A 23930-nucleotide genomic window follows, 5' to 3' on the forward strand; every position below is an offset into this window, starting at 1 on the left:
TGTATTACAATAACATCACTATACATTTTAACATCCACGTAATATCTGCCTCTTAATTGTGAGAGCCAGCTACTACATTACTCGTCTACAATAAAATGAAGACCGCATGGAAGGTCTTCTGTAATCTCCATTCATATTATAAGCATTGTAGGTCAGTTTCTTCTTATACCTCACCCACTGTCTTCCCATGGTTGCATGTTTTTCCTGTGTTCAGTATTACCAAAGGGAAAGAGTTTAATGCATACTCCCACATGCAATGTATATGCCAGTGCTGTTTCGGCTGAGTGTGCCAACTTTTAGCCAGGGTCAATAGGAAGCCTCTCCTGTAATTTTAGAAAGCTGTTTCTGAGCTTGTAAGCTAAGTTTTATTTAAAATCCCTAAGTCCTGGGGGATGAATCCACATACAGAATGACAACTTTAACGTGAACACAGTGAAAGGTGTGTTATCCTTTCTTTTTGGTTAAGAAAATTTAGACCTCTCAGTGAAGCCTTTTTCTCTTCATGTAGAATTCAGTCACCAACTTCCAAAATGGTAACTGAGCTTTCATGGGCAGCTGCAGTTGAGTATGTAGGGCAGCATGCCTGAGGCCAGAGACTGGGTTTCCTGTGCATCCCTTTCACCTACCATTGATGGCTTTTTTGAGAAGAACATGGGGTGAGACTGAATTACAAAAGAGTAAAAGAGTAGTTAGATGTATGCATACTTGAACAGAAGTTTTAACAAAAGCATCTTGAAGTGCATGTGCTTGTTAAATATGCAACTATCTTCATGGATTCCCATGCTTTGCAATAACTTAATATGTGGCTTTCCCAAGGAGGGTATTACAGATAAGTTTATGTTTTTTCAATTCACTTTAAAACTTTTCTTTATTTAATACTGACAAAATAGAGCTGTGATAAGGACAAGGAATGTGGTAGAGCAATAGTATTAAATGCTGGGTAGGAATTCATTATTTTATGTGGTCTCATTTGTCTGTTGAATTAATAAGGACCCTTATTCATGTTATGTTTATATTTTTGGGATAACACTTTTGGTGGAACCTTGTTTCCTTTGCCCAATCACTATGAATTCCAAATTATGTCTGCTGTATCTAGATACTATTGGATTTAGTTTTTTGAAGTAATGTTGTTTTCAGTGAGGAGAACCAGATGCTTCGTGGCCTACTTGGTAGTCATATTTTATCATAAATCTGAATTTTAAAGGAATAGTTTAGATTGATCAAATTGGCCTGCTTCACTTGGAAAAGAGCAGTGTTTAAATGCTTAGCATGATAAAATATTTAGTGAACTTAAAAACAGTTGAGGAGTCACAGGATGTAGTCGGAAATTTCCTTAGAGTTGATTTATGATGAATGTGGAAGAAAGTAGAATTCACATTTGATGCTAGAATCTCTAATAAGCAAGGCAAGTTGTTTCTTCTTTCTTCCAGTGCATTAGAACAAGTGTAGGTAGATGTTCTTATATTAGGTAAAGAACCATCCTGACATGCTGCTTTTGTGAAGCTTGAGAGGTGAAGTGTCTGCTGTGAGTGATTTCTTGCTAGAGTGCAGGAACTCTCCCCTTCTTCTGCGTTAGTACACTGTGTCCATTTATGTCTCTGATTTTCACTTTCTGTGCATCACAAAACATATTAGTACCTCTATGTTATGCAAACTTAATTTTTAAGCCTGATTGCATCTTGAAAAGGATGCATCACAAAGATTTAAAGAAATAATGCAATTATCAAACAAACTAAATCAAAGACTGTGCAATTCAAGAAACATAATTTTTCAGATGGCTCTATTTTGATAAATCTTCTGCTAATGATTTTCAGATATCTGTGGAAAAGTCTAAGTCATGCTATCTAGTGGCAGTTTTGCATATATTTATGTGTTTTAAATTCTTGGATTGATGTGTACTCTGGAAAAAGTGCTCTAAAAACCTGTGGATTGCAGCATTAACCAGCATTGTATTGAGCAAGATAGTTGTCAAACTGTTTCTCTTGGTGCTAGTTTACATGCTCGTGTATTTCTTAAGACTTTGTTGTCCTTTTTGTACATTTAACTACAGTTTATATTTGCTGAGGATTTCTGCTGTATGTGTGTCCTGTGGACAGGACACCATTATAGCAAGGATACACTGGAGCAGTATCTTTGGGACCTGCTGGAGGACAAACCTGGATCAGGCGGAGTAAATGAATGCATCCACCTCAGTCTCTTCAGCCATGTAAATAATGGAAATGGTGTTTTGTGCTAAGTGTGGAGGTCACATTCAGTCTTGAAGGAACTTGCCATGGCCAATGCCTGACAATGCCCTTTTTTTGTGCTGAGTAAAAACACGTCCCTTGCATTAAATAGCCTGCTTTGCTCTAGACTGAAATGAACGAGCCCCTCTGGAAACTGTTGTGGCTTCTCAGTTGTGTCAGCTGCAACTTGTAGTGCTGGAATGAGCACTTGAAAATAGAAACCTTACTAGGCTTTAATTGAAGGTGCAAGAATGCATCTGTCGATGTTTTTGATCTTCCATACTTTGAAGAGCAGACAAACATTATCAATCACTTGATTTTATTTTTTGTATTGACATATGCATATGTGTACACTTTTGTATATTAAATACATGCTTAGGCCTTTAAGATGCTGTGTATTTTATGTAACATTTCACTCAATTTTTTTGTTGAATAGACTTAATTTACAAGTAGATTTTAACAGACTACTGGAAAAAAGTGAATATGTTCTGAGTACTTTTTAAATAATTTGTTTCGTGGTAGGAATGTGATCACTTCTAGAACTTGATGAGGGAGGAGCTATTCTGGTTACCTTTGTTTCAGTCCTTAACTTTACACATTAGGATGATGCCACTTTTTGGTTGTAATGGGCATGGAATGGAGTAGAAAATGGCTAGGCTTCTCTTCTACTGCCCCCATCTTTTGTCTGAGAGTCTGTAAAGTCAACTGCAAACTTGTACAAGCCTGTGGAAATGGGACTAAGATACCAATTTGAAGACTTTCTAACATCCATTTTGAATGCAGTGAGAATAGGAAGACATGGGAAAATTCAGAAATACCTATGGATTGGCTTTTTGGTTTTTTGTTGTTTTGCTGGTTTTTGTTGGTTTTGGTTTTTTTTTTTTTTTTTTACATAGAAGCTGCCTTCAGTGATTTTGTTTTCAGCACTTTTGAGGAGTCCCTTGAAAGTCTGTGACTATTCCCTATGCATATGCCTTGGTGTTTGGGGAAAAAGATTAAGGTTGTACTTCATCCTTTTAAATGTTTGGACAGCCATTTGAACAGTGTGAATGACAGGAATCAAAACTCAGAAGCCACCAGGCAAAGGAGGCGTTTAGCTAGACAGAATGCAGATTCTCTCTCTGTTTCTTCCTGAATGGAGGTGCTGCCCTTGTATGAAGGTTTGAAAGAGCCTGCAAAAGAGTCAAATCATAGATATTTTTTCATGTGAATTTCCAGTCATTACTATTCTTTATTAAGTACTTGACAGTTCAAAGTACGTTACTTTTGCTTTTCAGGTTTGTTGTCTTAGGAGAAATGGAATTGTGCTCCAAAAGCTATAAGTGTGTTTTGCCGTGTTTGTTCTGCTGAATTTCTTCTTTTGTCTCCAGAAGTGTCTAAAGGAGGCAAGTAGTCTTTAGTGAAGGAGTTTATTAGAAGACTGGTGACTGCTGTCAGTGTCTAGGGTGAGACATGGGTAACATAATTTCTGTTCAGGATGTTCCTGTTGGTTTCTATTCAGCTTTCTGAAACTCCAGTTTACCACAGATCAGGAGGATCATTTAACTGGCTTTTTCAGAGTTCTTTTAAATGGCTTTTTCTGAGTTCTTTCAAGTTCTCCCTGTACTTGGCTCTGATGAGACCATTCTTGAAATTCTGTGTTCTGATTTAGTCCCCCTCATTCCAAGGCAGACAGTGAGGTGCTGTGGCATGTATAAAGAAGGACATGGAACTGGTGAAGGGTCTGGAGCATAAATCATGTGAGGAGGGGCTGAGGGAGCTGAGAGTGTCTAGCCTGGAGCAGACTTCAGAGGCTAACTGAAAAGGGTTGTATGGAAATGGGGGTTAGTCTCCTCGAGGTACCTTCCCGGGATATATTAAAAATCTGTTCCATCATGCTTCTAGTTTTTCTTAAGGAAAGAGCAGAACACACAATTACATGTGGGAAATAGTTTTTGATTGAAGAGTGACTGAGTAAAGTAGCAGTCTTTGGCTCAGAAGAGAGGTAAGTTGGATGATGTAACAAAAGCTTTCAAAATTTTAAGAAAAGAGTAAGTACAAATTGATTCTTTATTGTTTTTGAATAAATAAAACTAGGAATTGTTAAACAAAGGTAGCTGGAGCCAGGTTCAAGTAGAAATTCTTATTTTGCACAAAATGGGTATCAGGCTCATGGAATTCCTTACTAATTTTATAACTCATGAATAAAACAGTCTACATGCGCTTGAGGAAACTGGAATTTGGAAGGAACAGAGATCTGTTGAAAATCACATGATGATCAGACTGTATTTAGGCCTTGAATACCTGGGGTTGCCAGAGGCTGGAAAGTGTGAGGTGGAGAGGGATTTGTGAGGGAGTGCTGTAGCCCATTTGTCCTTGCCACACACTTCTAGAGCCCAGTTTTGGAAACTGGATACAGAAATAAATGATCTTTGAGCAACGCTGTTCTGCTTGTTTTTACATTTTTTACATTTGTGCATTTCTTCCTTTATTTCAATTTGAAATTTGAATCTAGGTTGAAAGAACTTTGAATCTAGATGGAAAGCAACAACTTCCAGATTTGTGGACTAAGCTGTTGACATAACAGCTTTTAATGTGGGAGCTGGCTGTATATGCATGCTATCTGTCATGCATTCCAGACCTCTTGTATGTACTCTGGCCAACCTGCATATCAGGTATATGCACCTTTTGTTTTGTGTGTTGATTATACTGTTCAGCTAGTGCATCCTGACGTGTGCTGCACAGACTCCTGAAGCATAAGCCTGTATTGCCTTCTGTGATTTACATGGTGGAAGCTTAGAATCTAAAAAGGAAAACATCTTTGGTTTAATTCAGCTGTAGTCTGATGTAGTAGGCCCATCGGAAATATCTCTGTATAATGATTTGCAGTGAAAGCTTAGCAAAGAGTCAGTAGACTGTGACTATTCTGGTGATTACTGTCTATTGTAGAAGTAAGTGCTATCTGGTAATGGTAAATTTCTGCTGTGCTACAAAACAAATGCACATTAGATTGAAACTTCTTTTTTTCTTCTGCAGGAAAACTTTGAAGATGCCTATGAAAACATCCCTGTGTAAGTAGAATTTTTTTTTAATGTATGCTTGTTGAAATTCCTTATACGGAAATAGAATACTGTGTGCACACCATACCAGGGAAATATAATTTTATATGCACTGACTACATTCACATTTTTCAGAACAGTTAAAGTCCTCAAGAGTTGAGAAATGGAAGTATGAGTAGGTTGATATATATGATGAAATATTTGTCAACAAATGTGACAATTGTAAGGAATTAAACCAGAAATCTAGTAACTGAGTTACATACTGACAGCTTTAGACATTTTTGCATGGTGAAAAAATATAGTCACTTAACGTTATTGGGAAAATTTTGGATCATACGTTATGTAAGACTATCTAAGCAAGATTTTCAAAATGGAAGTTGCTCTGTCTTATAATATACTGCTGCACAGATGTTTTCCCCTAATGAAGTGATATAGTCATTTCTCTGTTGTAAGATCTCATGCTGAAGCAACAACTGTGTTAAACTGTGATGAAAACACATTATGCTGTTTGTAAGTGGTTTTAGTTTTTCTCCAGGATTTTCTTGCATTTTTATGCCATGAGACACATGAGGAAGGGACTTTTGCTGATATCCTCAGATCACTAAAACACTTCTAGACCCAGCAGTAGGTTTGGACTGAACTTCATGGCCAAAACATCCATGGCCTTGGAAAATTGTATTTTACATATTGCCAGACCCTCTGTTTGTATCTTACCTAGAATAGTAAAGTCTGATCTGTGTAAAACTGAGAAAACTTAAGCATTGTTTCTTGACACTCAGAAGGAAACAAGAACCTGATATGTTCAAGTTGGGAATTCTTCATTTTAAAGATTACTTACTCTTCCTTCACTGCCTTGCAGTTTGTCCATGATTGGGTAACTTATCTCTTCAGCTGCTGTTCTCCCCTGGGACAGGGACAAGAGTAACTCTGAAATGCTATGTGAGACTATTTGTCCAATGTTCATTTGTTCCATGAGAAAGTGGTTTGTTGTTTTCTGTTGATGTCTGAGCTGGGCTTGGTTGTTTATTTTTGGCATGTAGAGCCAAAATAAATAATAAATAATTTGTTCTTCCTGAGTGTCTCTTCTGTGTTCATAGCTGACTTACAGGTACATTTCTTATAACACAAGTTAGGATGTCAGTTTATTCTGGCTAGTATTGCTTCCATCTGCAATAAGCATTGTATAGAAGAGTCAATAACAGATGATAGAGAGAATATTAATGGGGCAAAAAACAGTGTTGTCACATTGAACATAGTGAATGTGTATATTTTTTTGTATCTGGGCAGGATTCTTCACTGGATTAGACTTGCCTTTCCCAAATTCTTTCAAAGATATGACTATTAAAAAAAACGTGGCTAAGAAACTGAAAAAAAATCTTCGAATGTTTTCTGGAAGTCTTCCATCTTATCTTTCTTGAAATGCTTTGATTGTAGTTTTCAAATGATGCTAGTAGTTTGCCTGAGGGAAAGCCCTTTTTAAATCTAATGCCATACTGGTTGTTCCTGAGTTTTCTCTATCTACGAACAGAGAATTAATTGTAGTTTTTTCATTACTATATTGAAGCAATGAATGGCTCGAGGTTTAAGTTTCTGGGAAGCTGTGTCTGTTTTTTTTATTTTGCTGTTGTTAATAGTCACGTTCTTAATTTTTCTGTGTCAGTGTTTCATTCTCCCTTGTTTTGAATAGGAAGGTGACATTGTTAGAGCTCTGTTATAAGATGCCTGGCATTGGTTTGAGTCCTTTGTTGCAGTTAGTTATATCTTATTGAATTTAACTAAAATGGACCTTTTTTTATAGGGAGTTGGATCAACAAAGGCTCACATTTACTTTTGAGATCAGTTTTGGTTCAGATTCTGTCAGATCATCATGGTGGTTTAGAGAATTGGGAAAGAATGTGTAACAAGCAGATCTTCATGTATTTCACACACCACTCTGCAATTCTTAGTGTAAAATATCTATAGAGTAACACGGCTCTGTATTTTGCACCAGTAGATGCTAGTGAATGGTTTTTCTAATCCAACTTGACTTCAACTTCTTTTAATATTATTGCTTACCAACAGATACCAGATTGTGCAGGTTAGATGTTGAAAGGGCAGTAAGTTACCTTAATATGGTAAAATCCTTCCTTAAATCCCATGTGCTGGCTGTCATGTCTGAGGACAGGCCCAGGAGAAAATCAGTCTTTGCTCCAGTGGTTTAAATGTATTAGATTCTCTTTTGTCATCTTCTACTCATGGTAGTTACTGTAGATATAAGCAACAACTCCAAAACATGTAATGATCACAAAATACTTGCTTTGTAGAAACATGAAGAAACCTTTAAACAGAGTTATTTACTGTGAATTTTGTTTACTGGTACTAAAGGTAAAGAAGACTATTACAGTAGGTCACTCTGCTATTTTACTTAAAGCAAGCACTAGCATTTAATATCTTCTCTGCCAACAAAAGTAACTGAGTTTTGAAAGTACTGGTTTGATAGCAACACTTCATAGACCATCTTCAATCTTCCAAAGATAATAGGTGGAATATATGTCAAAGTAAATTCATCATTATCTGTTTGTGTTAACTCAGAGCTAGTTTGATTGGCATATTCTGTTGTAAAAGGGACTGAGTAACTAGAGACAAACTGTGGTTTCTGTTGTGGAAACTGAAGCCTCTGACAAGAAGTTTTGTTGTGGTAGGCTGTTTTTTACCATTTTTGCACTGGAGTGTTTCCTTCCAAGTTTTGGTCTCGGTGGATGTGTTTGACTGAGTTACCTAGTGCCTGCCAAGCATCTACAGATACAAAAACATAGATATACATACATAGATGGAGCAGATTTTGTGTGGTTTATTCTTTTATGTAATGCTTGCTAAAAATGCCTCATCAATACCTAAATCTTACTGTGGAAAAACTACAACTTTAATTTCAGTCTCACTAAACAAGATAATTCTCTACTTCTCTATTTTTTTCAAAATATTTCTGCTACCTTAATTTCAAATAATTCTGAAAATCTCTTCATAGAGAATTCTGAAAATCTCTTTGAATCTTTGCAGATATTCATGTTTTCTGTTGTCAAAGTGTAATTTTCTAAATTATATTGTCTTTGGCTTTACAACTAGATTGAAAGCGGTTTGAGTTCTTAACAGTTTTTAACCATCACTGTATTATGCTTAGCATGTACTGACCTTGCCACTGCTATTTTGATTTCTGTATATATTTTATCCTCTGAAGTTCTCAATTTGTTTAGAACATGCATGAAATTATAATTTTGTTTCTATTTCTGTCCATCTCATTTTACTTACTGTTCCTTAAAATGTCATCTGTATGTGAAAGGAATAAGTAGCCATCAATTTATGTTTGTCAATTCAATCTGCCTTAGATTGCCATGCAGTCTTTCTCTTTGAGATAAAGGCAAAGATAGTGCCTTTGTTTACTAAACCAATATCAGAGGCTTATGTAAATGAATAGCAGCATTTAGAGCAACTGCTCTATCTATATAGCTGTGTGGTTATGTAGATGCTCTGTATGAAGATGCTCTGTCATAGTTTTTGGGAAGAAATGCAGTAGTCTGGCTGATGGCTTCAAGCAGCTCATATGCAGAGGAAGTCTTGATGTTGTGCTATTTTTCTAGAAATTTTAGACACCAGACCCTGTGTCATGTCATCAGTGGAAAGAGAGCGAGATCTCACTTAAATGTGTTTAAAACATTAAGTATTGGAAGAGTGGGAGCTTGCATTCTGTAAGCAAAGCAGACAGATGATTTTTGATCAAGAATGGAACTCCTGGGATTTTTTGTCTTTATCAATTTCAGCAGAAAGAGACATACTTGATTGATTCTCTTTTGCATTTTCTTTGCCTGACCGAAGCCGTGTACTGTTAATCCTTGATCCTGCCAAAGCAGCTCTGTGTGGTATTACTGGGGTGATAGATTAAGGGCCAGAAGTGTTTAAGGAAGTTAGAGCAGGTTATCCTTGTAATCTTAGATGTGTAGTTAAGATTTCAGTTACACCTGCACATGTGAGTGTTTTGTCCGTGAATGAAATTGAACAGTTAAGGAAATGGCTCTAAATTCAAATTTTAATTCAGCAACCCAACAACTTTTAGGGACAGTTCCTGTCTTCCTAAGTTTAAACTCACATTTTGGCATTGTCTTGAGATGGTGAGAAGCAGCTGTGACAATTTAAGTCATCAATATTTTATTTTCTTATGTTTGACCTTCAAGGTTACTGGCAAAAAGTTTGAGTAAAGGCAGTTTTTGTGTCTAGAAGATATTTTCATAGCTGCATAAATATAAAAACATGACCCACTAGCTACTTTATATTGTGAGTTTCAAGATTTGAAAGAGCAGTAATGATACAGCAGCCTTATCTCTCTAATCTTTCCTCACCCCAAACAGTTCTAAGATTATAGATTTTTAAACTTGGGGAGGTTTCCATTGGTTACACGTTTTCATGGTTACACATTTTCATGTCTAAACACCTGTTTATTCCCACTACACCTTTTGCCTGTGCTTTAAGATTTCTTTGTGCTTGTATTTCAGTAGAAAATGTCAGGCCACATTGTGCTATTGTTTGTATTGGGATCTTCTGTTCACTTTGACATGTGTGTTTCCACTTGTGTTTGTAGCTCCTTAGAAACCGAGGAGAGGAGGTAGACAAAAACCCAAATTCAAAAAAACCACAGAAGTGCCCAAAACTCTGCATGTTTTCCACACTCTGTTATTCTTTTTGCAAGGCTTTGCTTAAAAGCTGGTGCACAAAAAGATATTACAGCATGTTTTTCTGTTATCTCACGTTCACCAAAAGAAATCTGTCTTACTTGAGCATAAATATTTCTTTGCAGTTCTGTGGCTTGTTCATTCATTACAAATCAACGTTGTGACTTTAAATTCACATAATTTTTAGAATGGGACTTTCTGGAGACTTACGGAATCTATTTAAGTGTTGTGTTGGAATCTTGATATTATGCTGGAATACATTATGATATCTCTGTTTTCTTTCTTTAAAGATCTTTCAGGAAAATAATGTTTGTTCTGTGCTTTGATAAAGACTGCATAACACTATTTGTGGCCCTGCAGCTCAGGAATTGCCTTCTCTGAATAACTTCTGAGACTTGGAAAGTGATGTAGACTTTTGGATTTGTGGTGCAACCATTAAGATGTAAGTGCTTTAGACAAGAAAATGGAAAGATGAGTTTTAACTCATCAATGAAGAAAAATAATAAATTAGTCAGAATGTGTTGAGAAGCAGGATTGTTTTTAAGGAAAACAGACTGAAACCCAGATTTTCCTGTTTAAGTGATCAAACAAACAAAAAAATGACCTTTTTTTTATAGTGTTGCTTTGGTGTTTTATTTGGTTATGTCATGTCCACCCCTTCCTTCCCATAGGATTAAATGCTGTCACAGAGTGTTTTGGGAATCAGTCTGTGTGGAAGGTTTAGTGTATGTGTATTCATTTTCCTTTAAGTCAGTTGAGGGGAAAATGTTTGAGCATGGGCTCGTATTTGCAGACAGAAGGCTTGTTTTTGTCAGCTCTGTGGAAATGTTCTCCTGACTCACTCAGCTTTTTCTAGAAAGTAGTTTCTGAGCCGTCAGATGTGGACTGTCTGAACCTTATCCTATGTTAAAAACAGAGCACTCTATGTTTTGTGGGGAAATTGAGTTGACTTCTTTGTGACTGGGCAGCCTCGATTAAAACTTGTCTGTTCTTCATGTGTAAACAAGGTCACAGAAATCTTGGCACTTTTACTTTCCCTGCCCCTAATATTGTTATGCAAATGGTCAGTTAATATACTAAGTACTCCTTCAAATGACATGGTGGAGAACTTGGATATATATCTCTCAACTCCTTGGTCTTTAACACCGCTGGTTCAAGTTTTATGGAAAATGTAGAATGTCCCGATTTTAAAGGTGCTATTGTCCATAAATTACAGGTGTCAATTTCATCTCTTTGAAAGGTTTAAAAAATTCATGAAACCTCTTCCACCTGATCATAGCCCTTGGTTCCAAAGGTGTTGTAGAAAATACTGTGTAATCCTTTCCTAGTATGTTACAAATAAGAATGTTTTAACAAAAGTACATTGTTTAAATAAATTGGTTTGGAGTATTACTGCTGATACCTATTTCGCATGCACCTGAAATAAGTAAATGCAAACCTGTAGTTTCCATTTTACTCATTTTTGTGAGTAAGTAACAGTAAACATAGCTAGAACTAGATACTATTAATTCAGTTGCTACAGTTTTAAAGAATACCTTTTGAAGGTAATAGTGGAGGACATTGTGTAATTTTCTGCTGCTTAGCTCCCTTGTATTGAACTTTCATCATATCTCATCTAGAGAGATTAGACCAAGGGGGATAAAACTGTGTTGTAGCTGTTTTGCTTTTGACTCCTGCTTTGTTCTGTGGCAGCTGATATTCATAAAGAGAATTGTTTTTTAGCAGCTGTCTGTGTTAGTGATTTGTTTTGGTCATAGAACTCTAGCTAAAAATTTGGATTTCTCGGGAAAAGAATGTTGAAGGGTTAATTAAAAAAAAAGGGATGTTTGAGTACTGTCAACTAGCTCATGCCTGATTTTCTTTATTTATTTTTCTTCAGTGTTCCTTGCTATGAACTCTCATATATTTGATCTAGTTTTACTGCAGTTGCTTTAACATACTTTACTGCAGTTTCATTAGCATACTTTTCCTTTTTTGTCTTTAATTTTGTCCTTTTTTTCTTTTTTTTGTATTCAGCAAATACAAAGGTGACTCCTTTTTTGTCTTTAAATATAAATTACTCTGCGTTCCCCATGTCCCCATTTTCCCGTTGCAGTTAGGAGTGATGGATTAGAATTAGGCTGCAGCACAGATTGGTAGAATCTCCCAGCATCCTCTTCCTGCAGAGGCATCAGCTTCCAGCATTGACTGTAGCTGCTGCCACTCTCACTGACATTTCTTTTGAATTCGGCTATGGAGAGTGCCTCTGTTGCCAGCTGCAGGCATGGAAACTTTTATTCTTTTTGCTTGATAACTCATTAATGAAACCTCGTGGATATTGAGAAATAAAACAGAATCACTTTTCTCTTTATGCTTTTCTTTGTCTTTTTGCCTTTTTTTTTTTTTTGGTGTGTGTGTGTGTGCGCACACGGTGGAAAAGAGTGAAAGAAGCAGCACTTATTTTTACACAAGGACTGTATTTACATACCTGAAGTTAACTGAATTAATCCTGTAAGTATATTATCTCTGCCTAATAGTTCTTGAAATCATGAATGTGGTAGCAAGATTTATGGGATTTTGTCTGTGAAAATTTGCTTTAGAATGTATGTCAAAATACAACATTGTTATTTTTATATAGATTTCCTTGAAGATAAAGGGAAAACTATATATTCACAATGGAATTATGAAATAATTGTTTCTCCTCTGCACTTCACAGTGGTGAACAATGCTTTTAGAGAGCAGAAGCTTCTCTGCTGATGTCAGTGCTTAATCAGCTCAGATACTGTAGGTTGTAGAACACTGCAAGGTGTGTATTTTGGGATGCCATTCTTTAAAATGTGGTAATTTAAGGACAGTATCAGACTTAGAGCTACTTTTTCCGTTTATAGACTATGTATTCTGCTCTTGGTAGCTGTGCTCATTTAACCATTTGAGGTTATATAATTTTTTACTTAAACATAAATAATTAATTTCATGGGATGCAATGCAGTGCTTTCAAAGTATTGCGTGTTAAGTATAATGCAGTGTGCTTTTAGACACTTTAGTTCAGAATATCTCCAGCACAGGCTGTAAGTTCACTATGTAATAAATACAAGTAAATTGGTTTGAAGTTTAGGAAGAGTGTCTTGCTAGGATCATGATGTCCTAATTGTCTCTTTGGATCTAGGCCAATATTTGTGTGACGCAGTGTTAGTCCCATAAACATCTGGCCTGATCTGGTGTCCTACTTGCAGCATGATTTTCTTTTCCCCATAGCAAGATAAGTGAAATTTCTGTTCATTTAATGTAAAACTTGTAGTGAGCTGTCATTATTATTCGTATATGCCAGCTCTCCAAGGAGGTTCCTTCTCAACCTATTTTCTTGTCAGTATGCCTTATTTGGATCTATTTTCTAGCAGAAATGTTCAACAGATCAAAATTGTGTATTTTTTTATGGTGGACATCTACTTGTCTGTATCTACATGCTATATATTAAGTTTTGGCACTATCGCTCTCTGCCATATTCAGATGATCATTTTTGTACATCATATTGCATACAATGACCTCAGCTTGATTATTTGATACAAACTGTTAGTCTGATAAGGAGTATGCAAATACAGTAAATTCTCAGTTTACCTGCAAAGATCTCATGTTAAAACTTACCTCTAAAAATACTGAGTCCCTTTCAATAAATCTGATAATCTTTTATACTGCTGTGTATTCCCATTAGTGTTGAACAGAATAGAAATTTAGAATAGAAATAGTAAATTGGATTTTTCTTCTGCCTGCAAACCAGTACTGACACTTCCTTGATTTTTCTGCTTTCTCAGGTGGACTTGGTCAATTCTAAATGCCTGTGATCTGTTTGTTTTCTTGGCAGTTTTTAAGCTTACATATATTTAGGGTCAAATTTATGCTGGAGTGGCTTGAAAAGACTTAAATAGGCTTATTTTGTAATCATTTTAGTGATCAGACGAACTGTGTATGCCTATTCAGGTGGGTAAATAGTAACCTAAGGAATTGACATGTCTTGCTTTCACAATATGGGTGAGTCCTTATGGTAAATTTGGGTCTCTCTTTCTGTCCATGTGCAATGCAATCTGCTGTTGAACTGAAGAACTTGTTGTCATATAAAACTGCTGACGCTTCTCCGATGATAAAAAACCACCTGACTTGAGGTAAATTGATTATTGGCTTACTGAATCTGGATAATGATCCGTCAAAAACTGGAACATTTGGCTATGCTCATGTTTCTTTTTAAAAATACAGATAAGACACAAAAGTGGCTCAAAGTGTAGCCTGTGTTATTTTCGGAGTAGTAGACTCTGTTGGCAGTGGTGGGTTGATGGTGAGCCAGCAAGATGAGCTTCATCTTGGCACTAGATCCTGTGGCACCTGAGATTCAAGCAGATGGTCAATTTTGCCTAGATTTTCTTCCTTCCTGCTTATTCTGTTGCTTTGTTGCCCCTGTAGAGTAGTATGTGAGGATATACACCAATCAGTATTTTCTTGTGATATTCAGATGCTGTGTTGGTAGAGATATGTTGATAAGGAAAATCCATGTTTTTAATAAGACAGACGACCAGGAAAGTTCCTTGTCTCATCATCTGTCCCCATTCCCTCAGTCATTGAAATATTTGGAGGCTGAACCTCTTGATCGCTTTCTTGTAGTCAGTTGTTAGATTACCATGAGACAGTACTCTGGGTGCTGGGCTGCTTTCTGACTGGAAGACAGTCCAGTGCATGCCCTCTTAAGTTGGAGATTGCAAACAAAACTTACATGCAGAATATAAAGCAAATAAACATTTGTCTCCTGACACATGGTGATCTGACATTAATATTTCAAGATCTGATGAGACTTCTAAGAAGGAAGTTTTTTTGTAGAGAAAGGTTTTGTTTGTTTGGTGGTCTTTTAATGCATTTCATTTGTAAGACAGCATTACTAATCTCAGCCCTACTATGTTTGGAAAGCATAATACTGTCCATATACATTGCCCTAGCCATATGACCTATCCAAGTACAATCATCAGCCTCTACCATCCTACCCATCCTCATACTAACACTTTCCACCTGCAAAGCAGGCACAGGGCTGGCCCTACTAGTAGCCTCAACCCAAACCCATGACTCTAATCACCTACACAACTTCAACCTCCTGCAACGCTAAAAATCATCGCCTCCACTGCAGTACTCCTGTAGTGCATTACTGCTGCTGTGAGCAGTAATAATTCCTAAAATAGAACGTTGTCACTTGTAGGTAAATCTGTTAAGTTTAGAAGGGCTAAGACTGAGACTTCTAGTTCTAAAAAGAAAGAGAGGGCAAACACTTTTCCTAAAATACTAGCAGGTTTTTCCTATGCCCAGCTTCTGGTCTGTAAGACAAAGCTGTATCTGCCATCTTTGCCCTTGCCTTGTTGCTACATTACATGTAACATTATACCTGTTAATGTATAGCAATGGATCAAATAAAGTCCTCTCTTAGTGAAATTCCAGTAGTCTATGAAAAGCTATCAGCCTCACCATTTTTTGACAATGCTAAAGTATAGATAAAAACTGTGAAGTAATTCTCAGCTGATTTCGGTGCATACTATTTTAATAATAATTTGTTTCAATAGGAGCAGCTATCTCCTTTTTTCTCCTTCAGTTATCTCTTCCCTTCTCACTGTTTTTCTGAGAGCTCTCACTCCTTTTCCACAGCTGTTTGTTTTGAAAAATAGTTTTCCATTCTTTCTCTTTATGTATACAAATGTGTAATATCAGCTAGCTGCTGTTTCTTTTTGCTCTGAATCATCTTTTCTGCCACAACTGTAATCTGAGGTAGAAGAAATTATTTAAAAAATCCTAACCCAACAATAAACAAAACCCCCAAGCAATGAAACAAAACCCCCAGTGGTATTAAAGGAAGGAAAATGGCCTAGTGGTGAGCTGGCTTGATCATTCAAAGGATTGTATGGGTAAGTCCGTTAGTATTGCAGCAATGATCCCGAAATTCACTGATAAAGATACAACTAGCTGGCTAAATGGTGCTATCTCATAGTGAGGTAGTGTTGAGGAGGGAGATGCAACAATACTAATCTGAATTGCTTTCTACCATGGTCTTTGCATTGTGCGTATTACCAGCTCTGTGGGCGGATAGTTGTCTCCAAAAATTCAAATGGAAGGTAGTACCAGGGAAGGGCTTGGGTAATAACAATGTTGTTTGTCTCTCTCTGCTATAGAATAAGATTTCAAATACAGTGTAAGGAAGTCCTAAGGGAGGAATAAGTGAAAATAAGTGTGTTACCCTGATGGTTTTGCCTGAATACCAAGCTACATAACCTAATGTAATTTAAACTAAATGACCGTTTAGGGGGTGTTTTGTCAGTTGTGTGTTTGCTGGTGAGATTTTTTATTATTTTTGTTTGTTTCTTTGTTTTCAAATTTGTGTGATGTTGGGTACATTTTTTGTACCAGGCTTTTAAACTAATTTCTTTCTGTTTTCAAATTTGGCTAACACAGTTTTGTATAATTTTGCTGCCAGTTGGGTTTTTTTTAAGTGAGTGGTCAGCATACAGAATATTGCATGCATTGGTGAAGTTCTGGAACTGAAGACTGTGAGCCTTCAAAGGAGTAAAGTCTGCCTGCATTGGCAAGAAATTTTTTTTCAGTGCTTACCATAAATATTTTATTTACCTAAAATTCATGCTTCTCATAAGAAGGAGTGTATACATCATGAATGCAGAATTTGCTGTGGAGGTGTGACTAGTGGATTTAATACCTGGGTAAAATAAGTTACTGTTTACTATACTGACCAGTTGACTGAAGACTTTCTGTATTAATGGTAATAGCCTAGGAGAGGAAATGCTTTATATAAATTGCAAATTGTTTCATATGCCTAGCAGTATGCCTTAAGGCATTTTTCTTACAGTATTTAGCCATTTTTCTGTTGTGTGTTTATAAATGGTGTTGAACACAGAGTTTTAGATTAAATGATAAAAAAGTTTGCAACAATTTTTCTGTTCTCATTTTAAAAATATTGATCACGTGATCTTATATTTCTCCAGAATTATCAGGGACGTAATATACTTTAGTATCTTTGCAGCAAGAAATGTTCAGCTGTGAGACAGGTTACTCAATTTGATTCTGCATTTCTGAATTATTCTCTGGGTGAAAGGTATGCATGCCTATAGGCGAAAGAAGAAAATTTTAGCTTCATGAGGCTTGCCTGATGACCCTTCAGAGGCTGTCCTGTACCTGTCCAACAAGATACTGAAAGACATATGCCAGCTGTAGCATTGTGTGGGATTGAGGGTTGTGTGCAATTTCTTGCATATGTCAGTTGTCCCTCAGAATAATGTGCATTGATGAGAATTCCTTAGGTTCAGACTTGATACAGGAATTATTCCTAAAGGTTGTGCATTTCTGCTTGTATTTGTTTAAAGCAAAGCATACAGAAGTCTCTCACTTGTGAGATATAGAGTAATCCCTTGTATAAGAAAATACAACACAACTAAAAAGCTATTTCCATTTGCTGTTTTGAACGTTTCCTATGTGCGCGGATTGTAATACCTTCAGCCATACTTCACTAAAAACTCTAGAACATAAAATGTAGATCTAACAGACTATCTCAGTAGGATTTTACAACAAGTAATTTTGCTTCATTTCATGATGCTCTTGGTGGGCTTTTGCCATGAGCACTAGTGCAACCCACTGCTCTGTTACAGGAAGGTAGTTCTACAAGTTTCTCACCTTCTGTGTGATGACTTGTGCTGCATCTTTGTCTGTGCAAATGACTAATAAAAGTGATAGCATCTAATGCTGTCCTTTAAGAAGGGATTGAATCTAAATTTTGGTGCAGCACTAGACAGAAAACAAGTATTACTGTTGTTGGGTGTATGAGTGATGCATGAGAGGGATAAGATGCAAAAGCCATTTTTCTTTTAAAATTACAAACTTAGTGGTGAGAAGTCCAGTGCTTTCAAAACATGAAGAAAGTTATTTGAAGAAATATTTCCAGACAGAAATAATATCTGAGTTGTCTGTATGATTGCTCAGGTACAGTGAATACACATGGGTCTATGCTAGTCTTTATGTGAAAGTGGTTCCTGTTGGACATTTCAAATTTTGCAGTTGCTAGCTGTGCATATAAAAACATCAAATGCTGCCTTAAAATAGGTATTTTAAGGACAAATCATCAGAAAAAAAGTGTTCACGAGGAGATAAGCAATCCTGCAAGCTTTTCAGACACAGGAGACTGCCCTCTATTTGGATGAACATTAAAAAGGTACTAAGAGCCATACTTCACTGGTGTTTCCTTAAATAAACATAATAGAGATGTTTCCTATTACTCACAGACACACAGTCTGTTTTCTACTTAAAGTTTATTGAAAGAATGTGAAACCTTACAGAGGAAAGGTGTTAATCACAAGAGGAATTGACACATGTCAAGATAAAATAGTCAAAGAAAATAAAAGATATGGGGTTTGTATAGTATTTTACAGAGCTAGGCAGAAGGAGTCTCTGCCACAGCAAAGGAGGATTCCTCTTTCTCCTTCACGGAGACTGAAGTAACAGTAGACTATGACAGGACTTCCAGTGTTTGCATGTTTGAGGACTGACAGAAATCAACAAAGAACCTGTTCCTTAACAATTACCTTTTTCTTAATGTATGATTTTTAAATGTTACAGAAATAAGGATGTTAGTATTCTTGTCCTAGTGACATGCTTCTAATCTGAAGCATCGTTTAAAATGAAAACACAGCAAAAAGAATTATGCCAGGAACAGACTTTTGCTGCAGTAACACAAGGTGTCTGAGTCATTTCAGTTTAAAAAAAGAGTAGTAATATGGTGGTGACAGTTTTTCAAATGTTTTGGATTTCTGCTGTATAGTAAAACCAGGCAAGAGGACATCAAGTGCATTTTTGCAGTGTGAAGTTATGCCAGACATGAACATGAAGTGATGATTTATTATGTCTGTGACCTGTAAACTGTGATGTTTGATACTGTAATTTTAGTCCAGCTTTTGATGCTGGCTGGGAGAAAGTCTTCCAAGGAGACTGGGAGTGAAGCAGTGTGCTTCAGCAGGCTCTTCTGAGAGCGACCAGCGCTCTTGGGGTCCAGAGCACACTTGCTACAATGGCTGACAAAAGAGGGGAAGGTCTTTGTTTGGAGATCCAAAAGCTGATTATTGCTTTGGAGGGGGTCCAGGGACAAAGATGAACTTGGGCTGAGTGGCACAGAATTTTATGTGGGAAAAAGGGGTTGATCGGAGGGTCAAGGACCAATGGGAACAGGTGGAAGTGGTGCAGAGCAGAGACAGCCAACCAGGGGAATCAGTAGAGTAATAGGAATGGAACACTGCAACAAAGTGGGATCAGGAGAGGGGAGAACATTCTAGCGAATGTACAGATATGGTGAACGAGGGCTGAACTGAGGTGGAACAACTGTACAAACTAATAGAACTCAAGACATTAACATGTGCCGGCAAAGGCCTATGGGAGGGAGGCAGTTCTCACCCTAACTGTAGAGGGGTGTTTCTCCTTGCCTGCTTTGGCATCTCTAGGGCTGGGGCATTTCAGCCCTAGTGGCAGGCCCTGGGCCCTCTGCATGGGAGGGCTGGATTTGAGTTTATTTTATGCTAAGCAGGCATGGAAGTACACAGCTCAGGGTCAGGTGTGTGGAAAAAGCATAGTGTGGTTTGCACATAGTTCCCTTGGTACGTGGAGGGAAGAGAAAAGGATTCCTGTCAAGTAAAAAACTTTAAAATTATCGCTGTTCTTGGACATTACCAGGGATCACTAAAGTTGAAGTAGAGCAGTTTACAAAAATAGTCAGAGCCTTCTAGCCAAGAAAATGAAAGTATGGGATAGATTCTACTGAGGATCAACTGTTAATTCCTGTTAAGAAGTCATGTTGTGGCTGTTTAAGATAGTTACTCTTTTTGATATGGTAAAATATAAGCAGTTCAATATTGAGTTTTCTTGAACCAATTCATTGCTGCAAAGGCAAAGATCTACTTCAGGAAGCATATAAACATTCTGTATAGTGACAGTATCAGATTTTGACAGCATATTATGACTATTTGACTTAACAATCTTCCTCCAGAAGACAAGAACCAACTGAGAGCAATCCGTTTTAAAGCTGTTTTTGTCATCGTTAGTTTGGCAGTAAATACTCCAGCACACACTTGGATAAATGCTATTCAAGAAGAGTACTACATATGGTAGCTTCTTGCTGCCGATACTGTAGTTCACACACGAGGTGATACTTATTTAAGTTTATGAAAGTAAATGCCTCTAAAATACTTTCCTTCTGATTTAGCTCCTCTAAGTGTTAAGGGTCACTTGTTGGCTACAGTATTTATGTCCTGGGAAAATTTTTTCTTAATTGTAATGCATCTTGTTTTCTTGATACTTGTACTCAAAATAGCATTTTCTCCATATTTCCTGCATTTTTAGAAGACCTTATTTTTCCTTTAGTTTGTGTCAGATTTGCATCTTAATATTATTATCTTAAAACAGTTATTGCTAGTTTCACTTTTTTGTGGTCTTTATTACTTAAAATTTTGCTTTATTCTCACTAATCATTACAAACATTTTTAGTAACTGTAGTGAGGCTACCTTTGATTAGAACAGCTGAACGAAACCAATTTGCTGGCAATTCAGTGTTGTTTATCAGATAAGGCTGATTATTTTGGCCGTGTTGTAAAAAAAGCCAACAAAATGTTTTAGAAGTTTAAGAACTAAATTCTTCAATCCCTATTCATGTAAAGTGTTGCTTGAACACTTGAGTCTAGCTGATGTTAAAAAGGTGATGTGGGACCCAGTCCTAAAGATTTAATATAAAAGGTGGAAAGCACTGGTAGATTACAGGTAAATTTTTTTCTGCAGTTCTCCCATTCTGCAGTACCTCCTGAAACCCCTTCTAAGAGAAGAGTTGGTAAATCACTGCACCTGGGGTGATTGTTAAAAGCTTACTAAATCTTCTGCAAATACAAAGACAGCCACATATACCAAGTTAAGGTTCAACTTCAGCTATATAATGGCTTTTCAGGAATACTCTTAGACTAAACCCTGATGTAGAGAGATGCATGTCATTGCCTAACTCATTACTCATGTGTACATAACTTTTAAATACTAATGCACTGACTTTTCCTTTTTTTAGGCTGGTAGTTATGCTCCCTTTTTCTATTAATCTACAGAGGGGGGAAAAAAGGAAAGGAACTTAAGTTGTAAACTGTTCTGATGCTTTAAATTAATAATGTTTTTGTTTTGTGTTCATCTTGAGGACTGTTGTCCTAATAAGTGAGTATTCCGGTATGTCTGGGGTTTTCAGGTTGTATTCTTATGCTTTGTTTCTGTTGTGGTTCCAAGTAGCTTGTTAGAAGAACCTACTTAAAGTTGCTAATAATTAACTTGCTTATGAACAGTATATTCCCACTGAATTAGAATAATTTCATTAGTTTATCATCAAACTTAAAGTACACAAACTATTGCTGGGATTCACAACATTTCCTCTTTTTTCCTGAAAGAAGTTTGAAATAGCAGTGAGAGGAAAACCTAAAAAATGCTATCAAAAATGCTATCTGTTGGGGAAAAAAAAAATCCCTAAAGTGTCAGGACTGTAATACAGTAGCATTTTATTCTCCTTGTAATGTAACGTTATTATCTTGCTGTAACATTCAGTAGAGCACAATTTTCTGATCCTTTTTATTTCATTTGGCTGGGGTAGCATTAACTTTCTTCACAGTGGCTGGTATGGGACTGTGTTTTGGGTTTGTGCTGAACATGGGATTGATAATACAAGGAAGCTTTTGTAACTGGTGAGCAGGGCTCACACACAGCCAAGGCCTTTTCCACCTTCTGTAATGCCACATTGGTGAGGAGGTTGGGAGGGCACGTGAGAGGGGCAGCCAGCATGTATTTCAGAGGTGCAGGTCCTGCCTGACCAACCTGGCTTCTTTTTATGACCAGGTGAATCAACTGGTAGATGTTGTCTGTTTGGACTTCAGCAAGGCCTTTGACACTGTCTCCCACAGCACTCTCCTGGAAAAGCTGGCAGCCCACGGCTTCGACAGGAGCACCCTTCACTGGGTTCAGAACTGGCTGGGCGGCCGGGCCCAGAGAGTGGAGGGGAATGGTGCCACATCCAGCTGGTGGCTGCTCATTGATGGTGTCCCCCAGGGATCAGTGTTGGGCCCAGCCCCATTAAATATCTTTATTGATAGTCTGGATTGGCAGATCAGGTATGTCTGCAGTAAATTCACAGATGCACCAAATTGGGTGCAAGTATCGATGAGCTGTTGGGAAGGTAGGAGGGTTCTGCAGCAGGACCTGGACAGACTGGATCGATGGGTGGAGTGCAACAAAATGAGGTTTAACAAGGTCAAGTGCCAGGTCCTGCACTTTGGCCTCAATAGCCAGTGCCCCAGGCTGGAATAGAGTGGCTGGACAGTGGCCAGGCAGAAATGGACCTCAGGGAAGTGACTGACAGCAGCTGAACATGAGCCAGCAGTGCCCAGGTGGCCAAGAAGGCCAATGGCATCCTGGCCTGTGCCAGCAATGGTGTGGCCAGCAGGAGTAGGGCAGGGATTATCTCCCTGTACTCAGCCCTGGTGAGGCCACATCTCAAGTGCTGTGTCCAGTTCTGGCGCCCTCAGTTTAGGAAGAATGTTGAGATGCTGGAGTGTGTTACGAGAAGGGCAGTGGAGTTGTTGAAAGGTCTGGAGCACAAATGCTATCAGGTGTGGCTGAGGAAGCTGGGGTTGTTTAATCTGAAAAAGAGGAGGCTCAGGGGTGCCCTTATCATTCTCTACAACTGACTGAAAGGAGGCTGTAGCCAGGTGGGGATGAGTCTCTTTTCACAGGCAACCAGTGACATGACAAGAAAACTCAGTCTTAAGCTACACCAGGGGAGGTCCAGGTTGGACATTAGGAAGAATTACTTCACAGAAAGAAAGACTTGGCTTTGGCTACCCAGGAAGGTGCTGGAGTCACCACCCTTGGAGATGTTTAAGAATCAAGAGTGGGTGTGGCATTTAGTGCTATGGCCTAGCTGACACAGTGGTGTTTGGTTGTAGATTGGACTTGATCTCAAAGGCCTTTTCCAATCTAGTTAATTCTATGTGATTCTGCAGTTCAGGTGACCCAAGCTGACCAAAGGGATATTCCAGACCAGAGCATGACATCATGCTCAGTGTATAAAGTGGGGGGAAGAAGGAAGAAGGGGAGGACAGTCACAGTGACAGCATTTGTCTTTTCATGTCACCATTATGTGTGATGGGGCCCTGCTTTCCTGGAGATGGCTGAGCACCTGCCTGCTCATGGGAAGCAGTGAGTTGATTCCTTGTGTTGCTTTGCTTGTTTGTAAAGCTTTTGTTTTCCTAATTGAATTCCCTTTATCTCAACCCACAAATTTTCTAGCTCTTTTACCCTTCCACTTCCTTCCCACCAGTGTGAGAGTGAGTAAGCAACTGCATGGGGCTTGGCTGTCATCTGGGATTAAACCACACGAGTCTCTTTTGGTGCCCAGTGTGGGGCGCAAAGGGTTGAGATCAGGAGATATCTGACTAAAGTGTGTTAAAATAAAATTGTTATAAATATTCATTTTATTGTTTTAATAGTTGCTGGTTACAATATGGATTTATTTGCTCTCATACTTGTCGTATTTTGTCTATATTATCGAAATAATTCCTTACTTGCAGTACGTGTTCTGTGTGTTGTATTTTATGGAATGGGCTTATCACATGATAATGTCGTTGCTCACCAGCATGATGTGTCTGTATGCAAGATTGCAGGCACCTTTGTGCCTTGGGAGTCACCTGCTGGGAGCAATTAATAATCAGGTTTTTTGGTTCCTCAGAGGAACAGCCTATGAGGGAGACACCTTCCTATATCTTTTTCTCCTCCTTTTTTTTCCTTCCTTGTCTTCCAGGCTGGTAGTCAAGATTTTAAAGATTCCTGAATATCCTTTGACTGCCCTTCAAAACAGCCTGGGTTTTTTTGCTAGGAGCCAGCATGTTGTTGCATATGGT

General features: G+C 37.8%; 1 protein-coding gene across 2 annotated transcripts in view; it reads left to right on the forward strand.

The window, feature by feature from the left end:
• The window catches only part of TTC39B (tetratricopeptide repeat domain 39B), a 78221-nt gene that overhangs the window by 21317 nt on the left and 32974 nt on the right, over positions 1–23930 (forward strand). For both annotated transcript variants that reach the window (XM_058823352.1, XM_058823351.1), the window contains exon 2: positions 5241–5275. Coding sequence is in view for 1 of the 2 variants with exons in the window: in XM_058823351.1 (XP_058679334.1) it covers positions 5241–5275 (35 nt within the window). In the remaining variant the exon portion in view is untranslated. The remainder of the gene's footprint in view (positions 1–5240; positions 5276–23930) is intronic.

This window comes from Ammospiza caudacuta, chromosome Z (assembly GCF_027887145.1).
Source record: "Ammospiza caudacuta isolate bAmmCau1 chromosome Z, bAmmCau1.pri, whole genome shotgun sequence".
Taxonomy (NCBI): Eukaryota; Metazoa; Chordata; class Aves; order Passeriformes; family Passerellidae; genus Ammospiza; species Ammospiza caudacuta.